At 39.0% G+C, this 8,978-nt stretch overlaps 1 protein-coding gene across 1 annotated transcript in view; it reads left to right on the top strand.

Moving 5' to 3' along the window:
* The window catches only part of ADGRE2 (adhesion G protein-coupled receptor E2), a gene marked incomplete at its 5' end in the record, with an annotated part of 21,391 nt that extends 13,015 nt beyond the window's left edge, over positions 1-8,376 (top strand). The window contains 4 exons of the mRNA XM_021713904.1: positions 5,237-5,303; positions 5,861-5,952; positions 7,985-8,153; positions 8,239-8,376. Of these exons, the coding sequence (XP_021569579.1) occupies positions 5,237-5,303; positions 5,861-5,952; positions 7,985-8,153; positions 8,239-8,376 (466 nt within the window). The remainder of the gene's footprint in view (positions 1-5,236; positions 5,304-5,860; positions 5,953-7,984; positions 8,154-8,238) is intronic.
* Between the last annotated feature and the right edge of the window lie 602 nt (positions 8,377-8,978).

Genomic DNA, 8,978 nt, shown 5'->3' with positions numbered 1-8,978 from the left:
CAGCCACTGCACTCCAGTCTGGGCAACAGAGTGAGATTCCAACTCAAAAAAGAAAAAAGGGCACAGGACATTTTTTTTTAACTTAACCTGCCTTATCCAAATCCTGTAGAATACTTCTATTTTTCATCAGGTCAAGTAGACCTGATTGGAATGATCAAAATAATTGATATTGTCATAGTTAAGATTTACAAAGGTGCTACTTTGTGCCAGGCATTTTTCTAGATAGGTTTGTTGCTGTTGTTGTTGTTCTTACCCTATTATACTCAAATCTAAAATCTCCAGAACAATGTTGACTAGAAAAGCAGACAACTTTGATTGTTCCTGAACTTAGAGAAAAAGCATTTACTCTTTCCCCCATTAAAGTATGATGCTAGCTAAGGATTTTCCACAGATACCCTTTTTCAAGTTGAGGAAATTCTTATCTATTCCTAGTGTGTTGAGTGCTTTGATGATGAAAGAGTGTTTGATTTTTGTCAAGTGCTGTTCTGAATCTATTCAGATAATCATATAATTTTTATCCTTTATTCTATTAATATATGTATTACTGTGACTGCTTATTGGATGTTAAACCAGCCCTGCATTCCTGAGATAATTACTACTTGGTCATGGTGTAAAATCCCTTTTTTTTTAACTTTTTATAGAGACAAGGTCTCACCATGTGGTGCAGGCTGGTCTCAAACTCCTGGCCTCAAGCAATCCTCCCACTTCAGCCTCCCAAAGCACTGAGATTACAGGTATGAGCCACCATGAAGGACCACCAGAAGCTGGAAGAGGCAAAGAAGGATTCTCTCCTAGAGGCTTCAGAGGGATTGTGGCCCTGCCAATGCCCTTATTTTGGACTTCTGGCCCCCACAACTGTGAGAGAATAAATTTTTGTTATTTCAAGTCATCAAATTCATGGTAATTTGTTATAGCTGTCCCAGGAAGCTAATACATTACTCCCAGTAATTTATAAAATAATGAGACAGGAGATCAAAAAGAAAATAAAATTCTTGAACAACCCAATAACTAAGTATATCTAACAGATATCTATAGAATACTCCACTCAACTCCATGCCCAGCTTGTGTAATCCTGTTTATATGTTGCAGGATTCAGTCTGCTAATATTTTGAGGATTTTTACAATAGTATTTGGAAGGGATTTTCCTCTGCAGTTTTATTTTCTTCCAATGTCTTTTTCAGGTTTTGGTATCAAGGTGATGCTGGCCTCGTAGAATGGTTTGGGAAGTGTCCCTTCTTTTCTATTTTTGATTCTGTGGAGAATTGGCATCGATTCTTCTTTAAATGTCTGATGGAACGCAGTGAAGCCATTTGGGCTTGGGCTTTTCTTTATTGGAAGTTTTCAAATTATTAATTAAATCTCTTTACTTGTTGTAAGTCTACTCAGATTATCTAGTTCCTCTTGAGATAGTTTTGGTAGTGTCATTCTAAGAATGTGTCCATTTTATCTAGATTATCTAATTTGTTGTCAGAGTTGTTTGTAGTTCCTTTATATTTTTGTAAAGGATATTAATGTACCATCTTTCATCCCTGATAATATTGAGTTTTCTCTCTTTATTTATTGACCAGTCTAGTAAACTTGCCAATTTTGTTGATCTTTTCAAAGAATCACTTTTGTGTTTTATTGATTTTCTCTAATTTTTTATTCTGTTTTACTTGCTTCCACGCTCATCTTTATTATGTTCTTCTTTCTGCTAGATTTAAGTTTAGTTTGAGCTTCTCTTTTCTTTTTTTCTTTTTTCTTTTTTTTTTTTTTGAGCTGGAGTCTCATTCTGTCACCCAGACTGGAGTGCAGTGGCCGTTCCCGGCCACCACAGCCTCGAGCTGCTGGGCTCCGGCGATCCTTCCGCCTCAGCCTTCCAAGTAGCTGGGACTACAGGCGTGCGCTACCACACCCAGCTAATTTTTTGATTTATTGTAGAGATGAGGTTTCACCAAGTTGCCCAGGCGGGTCTCGAACCCATGGGCTCAGGCAATCCACTCACCTCAGCCTCCCAAGGTGCAGGATTACAGGCTGAGTCTCCGAGCCCAGCTGATCTTCTCTTTTCTTAAGGTGGAAGATTAAGATTTGTATGCATTTTTGAAATAGGCACTTACGGCTACAAATTTTCCTCTAAGCACTAAAATAGTTGCACTCTGCAAGTTTTTTATGTTGTATTTTCATTTTCACTTATTTCAAAGTATTCTCTAATTTCCCTTGTGATTTCCTTCTTGACCTATTCTTTAGGAGAGTCTTATTTAATTTCTACAAATGTTCTTCTACTGTGGATTTCTAATTTCATTCCATTGTGGTCTGAAAAAATAATTTGTATGATTTCAATATTTTGAATCATATTGAGGCTTCCCTCAATACCTAATATATGGTCTATCCTGGAGACGATTTCTTGTGTGCTTGAGAATAGTGTGTATTTTGCTGTTGTTGAGTGGAGTATTCTATAGATGTCTGTTAGATCTACTTAGTAATTGACTTGTTCAAGTATTCTATTTTCTCTGATCTCCTGTTTCATTATTCTATCAATTACTGAGAGTAGTGTTGTATTAGTTTCCTGGGACAGCTATAACAAATTTGATGGTTTGAAATAACAAAAATTTATTCTCTCACAGTTGTGGAGGCCAGAAGTCCAAAATCAGGGCATTGGCAGGGCCACAATCCCTCTGAAGCCTCTAGGAGAGAATCCTTCTTTGCCTCTTCCGGTTTCTGGTGGTTCTAAACAACCATTCCTCAACTAGGGTCTGCATAACTCCAGTATCTTCCTCTGTCGTCCTATGGCCTACATCCCTGTGCTTCTGTATTGGAAATACCCTTCTCCTTATAACAGTTATAAGAACAAGAGTTATGGAAATTAAGACCCGTCCTAAATTCAAGATGATCTCAAAGCAAGATCCTTAATTCAGTTACATCTGCAAAAACCCTATCTCTAAATAAGGCCATAATTACAGGTACCAGGGATTAGGACTTGGACACATCATTTGGGGGGCACAGTTTCACTACAGAGGAATTGAAGACTTCAATTATTATTGTTGAATATCTATTTCTCTCTTCAATCTGTCCAGTTTTGTTTCATGTAGTAAGGACTCTGTTGTTTAGTACATATATGTTTATAGTCCATATATTGGATTGACCTTCTTATTATCATAAAATATTCTTATTTGTCTTTAGTAATAAATTGTGTATTAAAGCCTATTTTGTCTGATATTAATATATCCACTTCAGTTCCCATTTGTTTCCTGCTTCTATCTTTTTGCTTTCAACCTATTTGTGTCTTGGAATCTAAAATGTGTCTCATGTAAAAAGCATATAACTTTTTGTCCATACCATCATTCTCTAACTTTTGATTATGGTGTTTAACAAATTTACATCTGCTGTAACAGTTGATAAGGTAGAATTTATATCCTCCATATTATTATTTCTTCCTATATATCTTATATTCTTTTTATTACCGTTTCTCATTTTCTGTTCATCTTTGTGTTAAATGGATATTCTCAAGTATACTTTTTAAATTCTTTGTTGTTTATTTACTTGCAATTATAATATTAACTTAAAACAATCTAGTTTGAATTAACACTAACTTAATTTCCACACAAAAGTACTACACAAAACTTTCTTCCTATATTCCTCTATTTCCTTCCTTCTCCTTGTTGTTATAATTTTTATAAAAATTCTATCTGTACACCTTATAATCACAATTTTATAAGTATTGCTTTGTACAGTTGTCTTTTTAAAATAGAAGAAATGAGTAACAAGCAAAAATATATTTATTCTGTATTTCATAATTCAGATGCAACTACTTTTACTGGTACTCTTTACTTCTTTGTGTGGATTCACATTACCAAATAGTAGCCTTTCATTTCACCCTGAAAGACTCTATCTAGTATTTTTTGTAGTGCAGTATACTAGCAAAAAAATTTTATTTGTATTTACCTTGAAATATCTTAATTTCTTTAGTTTGACAGTTCCTCAAAAAGTTAAACATATAACTACCATATGACCCATCAAATTCACTCCTAAGTATATACTCAAAACACATGAAAACAGATGTCCACATAAAAATTAGTTACATAAATGGTCATAACACATTATTTTAAATCGTTCAAAATTGGAAACAATCTAAATGTCTATCACTGATGAATGTACAAACAAAATATGGAATATTCACATGATAGGATAGTATTTAACCATAAAAATAATTATAAAAGAGTAGCCTTTTTTTAATGCTGCAATATGAATGAACCTGGAAAACATTATGCTAAGTGAAAGAATCCAGTCATACAAGAACATGTGCAGTATGCTTGCATTTATGTGAAAAGTCCAAACCAGTCAAATCCATAGGGACAGAAAGAAGATTCATAGTGACCTGGGGCTGTAGTGGTGAGTGAGGGTGGAATATATGGAAGCAGGAATGAGGAGTGACTGCTAATGTGTACATGGTTTCTTTTTGAACAGCTGGAAATATTCTAAAGTTAGATTATTATAATAGTTGTGCAACTCTATAATTCTAAAAATCACTGAACTGTGCACTTTTTTTTTTTTTTTTTTGAGTTGGAGTCTCACTCTGTCGCCCAGACTGGAGTGCAGCAATCCACTCACCTCAGCCTCCCAAAGGCGCGGGATTACAGGCTGAGCCACCGAGCCCGGCATGTGCACTTTAAATGAGTGAATTTTATGATACATGAAATAAATCTAAATAGAGTCAGAAAAGTACATTTAAACCCAGCTGATGAGTTTTACAGCTGACAAAAAAAAATTAAATTATATGATGGAAGAAAAGCTTTTAAAACTATGTTAGGTTCACAGGACACTAAAACATGCTAACATGTTTACAGACTTCTCTCCTGCTTCAGAACTGTTTATCTCAGTAACATCCACTCATTCTTCATGTCTCAGCTAAAACAGAATTTCCTTGAAGATTTCTCCTTAACCATCCTGATTCCATAGACCCAAAAGTAAGCTATGACATCCAAGTACACATTCTCATAGGCTTTCATTTTTGTTTTATTGTTAGTGTGTCTAATTGTGAGTATGCTCCCTGAGTTGAAATTTGTTGGATCTAAGACCATGTTTACTTTCTTCACCATTATATCTTAAGAGCAAAGCATGGAGACTATCAAAGAAGAGACATTCAATATTTGTTGGTGAAGGAAGGAAGGGAGGAAGTGGGGGCAGGGAGGGAATGGATTTCTATAACTGTTCCATATACCCAAGGACCAATACAGATTGTATTCTCTCTTTTGCTCAGCTGCTGGCTCCAACTAAAAAAGGGATTTATATGGAGCTTCCTAGGACCCGTCTGTGCCATCTTCTCTGTGAGTGATATCATTAGACTATCCTTACTGCCCAGCTGAAGGTCATTAGAAGAGAAGGATTATAAAAATAGTAACAAGAGCAGAAATGTGCCTGGGTGGTCATGGGTTGGATTGGGTTTTTTTAAAAAACATAAAATAAAAAGGCCAGGCTCGCTGGCTTAGCCTAAAATCCCAGCGCTTTGGGAGGCTGAGGTGAGTGGATTGCTTGAGCCTGCAGGTTCGAGGCCAGCCTGGGACCTTGGAAAGACCTCGTCTCTACAATAAACAAAAAAAAAAAAAAAAATTAGCCAGATGTGGTAGCACGCGCCTGTAGTCCGGCTACTGGGAAGACTGAGGTGAAAAGATCGCCGGAGCCCAGCATGTCAACACTGGAGTGGCCATGATTGTGCCACTGCACTTGACTCCAACTCAAAAAAAAAAACCTCCTCAATCCTCAAATTCCAACACTGTTATTTAATGTTTTAAAACTGCTTATGTGTATAATTGATGTTGGACAGGCTAGGATCAAGAGATAACATATTCAAATTTTCATTCAATAAATCTGTGGTTTCCCGAAGGTCAATTTAGCTTTATTTCTGAAGACCCTCTGGATTTTGAAAAACAGACTCTCCTCCCTCAACAGTGACGTGTCCACCCTCCAAAACACAAGGTAAGATGGAGAAGAGGGGACAACCACCCAGACATACATGTATGGTTCCCAAGAGCAAAGCCACGCTCCTCAACAGCACCCGGTGTCCCTTCTCAGGGTTTTCTGAGGAGACCCAGAGTGAACAGATGCAGCCATCCTCCCACAGCAGCCATCTCAGACCCAGTGGTCTGCTGCTGACACCCCATGCAAAGTGTTCTGTCCATCTCTAATGCCAGTTTGTGAATCCCTCAGCAACAGGAAGAGTCAACATTGGTTGATAAACTGCATATAGATATATACATATATATATACACAATGGAATACTATTCACCGTCAAAAAAAATGAAAACATGGGAACTGGAGGTCATTATGTTAAGTGAACATGGCGGAACTGGAGGTCATTATGTTGAGTGAAATAAGCCAGGCGCAAAAAGACCAACATCACATGTTCTCACTCATATGTGAGAGCTAAAACTCATCGATCACATGGAGGCAGAGAGTAGCATGACAGAGACCAGAGGCTGGGAAGTGTGTGGGGTGGGTGGGAAGGGATATAAAGAGAGGTTGGTTAGTGGGTACAAACATATAGTTAGATAGAAGAAATAAGTTCTAATGTTTGATAGCAGAGTAGGGTGACTATAGTAACAACAATGTATTGTCTATTTCAATATAGCTAGAAGAGAAGACTTGAAATGCTCCCAACACATATAAATTGTAGATACTCGAGGTGATGGACACCTGAAATATCCTGGCTTGATTATTACACATTCTATGCATGTAAATCACATGTGTCCCATAAAGATGCACAAATATTATGCATCAATTAAAAATATAAAAGGCAAGAACAAAATATTCTTTGGGCTTTTATCAGCAGTCTTACAATAGACGTGCTAAAAATGTGTATGTTTTCCTGATTGTCTCCACAACCTATCCTCAGTTCAGGCTCCTTTTCATTCCTCATGCAATTCTCCCTCTGGAAGAATCCTAGTCAGCATCAAATCCTCTAGGGGGCTTGGGCAGGCCTTCACTCAGGCACACTTTTGCAGAATTAATGCACTTTCTTCCAGGTTTCTATCGCTATCCTTCCCAAATTCTATATACCATTCTTTGGTTGTATTAGTCATTTGAAGAGACTATGAACTTCATGGAAACAGAACTCTTTTCTATGTTATTTTTAATGCCCAGTCTGTAGCACAGTACATCCTCAGTAAGGTTGGTTGAATGAAATTTGGGATCTTCATTGGAACATGGAATTATGAGGGGTACCCACAAAAACCTGGAATTTATTTATTTAAAAAATTATGTATTTATTCTTTCATGTTTAAACTTCAGTTGCCTTCAAAGTATTCTCCATTTGATGCAATATACCTAGTGAGATACTTTTTCCACTGCTCAAATCAGTTTTTGAACTCATTGATTTTGATGCCTTTCAATGCTTCTGCCATTTTTTTGTTTGTTTGTCTTGTTTCCCCTCTTCCACATCAGCAAAACATTTCCCTTTGAGGATTTTTTTTCATCCAAAAAAACAAAAACAAAAGTCGCTGGGTGAAAGATTGGGTGAATAGGGAGGGTGGGACATGGGGGTCATGTCATTTTGGGTACGAAAATGCTGAACACTCAGCGTGGTGTAGGCAGGTGTGCTTGGAAATCACCCATCATGAAATGGTCAAAGGAGTTGAAAGAATCTCAACCAAAAAAAAAATCGCTGAAGCCAAACATAGGCTCTCACAATGCCAATGGGTTCCTAGAACACTTACTAGCAGAGGAAGCCTGTACTACAAGGGGCCTGTCCCCCAAAAGATAATTCCTGGATTCTTTGGGCTCCCCCTCATATGAAGTATCTCTGCTCTCCTCAGTCCAAGTCAAAATGCTATCCTAGACCCAAGTGTCATTTCTATTGTGGGGCATCACTGACAGGAAAGATCTAAGCCGATCACAATTCAGTCTGAGAAACTACCTTCAGGGGAGAGCAGGGTAGCCCATGGGTGGAGAAGAGAATAGCCTTGATCCTGTGGCTCCGGGTGCAACAAGCCTCCTTTCTCATCCAACCCAGGATGCTGACATTTAAAGCGACAGCTCAGCTCTTCATCCTGGGCTGCACGTGGTGTCTGGGCCTCCTGCAGGTGGGCCCGGCCGCCCGGCTCATGGCCTACCTCTTCACCATCATCAACTCCCTGCAGGGATTCTTCATCTTCCTGGTCTACTGCCTCCTCAACCAGCAGGTACCACTGCCCAGCTCCCGCCCAGGCCCTGCCCTGGCCCCGCCCATCTCTGTGAGCTGACCCAGAACATGCTCTGCCTCTGCAGGTCCGGGAGCAGTACGGGAAATGGTATAAAGGGATCAGAAAACTGAGAGCTGAGTCTGAGGCGTACACACTCTCCAGCTCGGATGCCTCCAAACCCAGCACGGAAAGATCACGCGGCGTTCCCAGAGCACTTTGCTGACTGGTCCACTGGAAGAGCACGTGCCTGTCACACTGGGCAACCAGGGAACACAGCAGGGGATGCCCTAGGATGGCTCACATGTGGCGGTCCTTGACTCATTAGCCATTAGTAACGGTCTCCGTTTAAATGTTCGTTCTTCCATGGTGTATACGAGGGGGGGATTTCAAAAAAGATGGAGTTATCTTTTGGAGGGCAGGCTCCTTGCAGTACAGGCTTCCCCACTAGGTAAGCACTGGAGGCACCCATCGGCATCAGTGTACCGGCTGGCGTTGTTGTGAGAGACTGTGTTCAACTTCAGGGAATTTTTTTTTTGGAGATGACAAAAAAATTCACCGTGTTTTTCACCATGTTTGTCCATTGTATGATTGAAGAGTGCACCTGCCCACACCGCTCTATGTGTTCAGCAGTTTTTGACCAAAAACAGCATGACCCCCACGGCCCACCCTCCCTATTCACCTACTCTCGCCCCTAGCACCTTAGTTTGTTTGTTTCTCTGAATGAAAAAGTCCTCATTTTGACAATGTGGAAGAGGTGAAATAAAAAAGCATTGAAAGGCACCAAATTGCCAAGTTCAAAAACTGTTTTGAGTAGTGGAAAAAGCA

This window comes from Carlito syrichta, unplaced genomic scaffold (assembly GCF_000164805.1).
Source record: "Carlito syrichta isolate Samal-C Ts95f unplaced genomic scaffold, Tarsius_syrichta-2.0.1 Scaffold304788, whole genome shotgun sequence".
NCBI lineage: Eukaryota > Metazoa > Chordata > Mammalia > Primates > Tarsiidae > Carlito > Carlito syrichta.
This window is presented reverse-complemented; position numbering and strand designations above follow the sequence as displayed.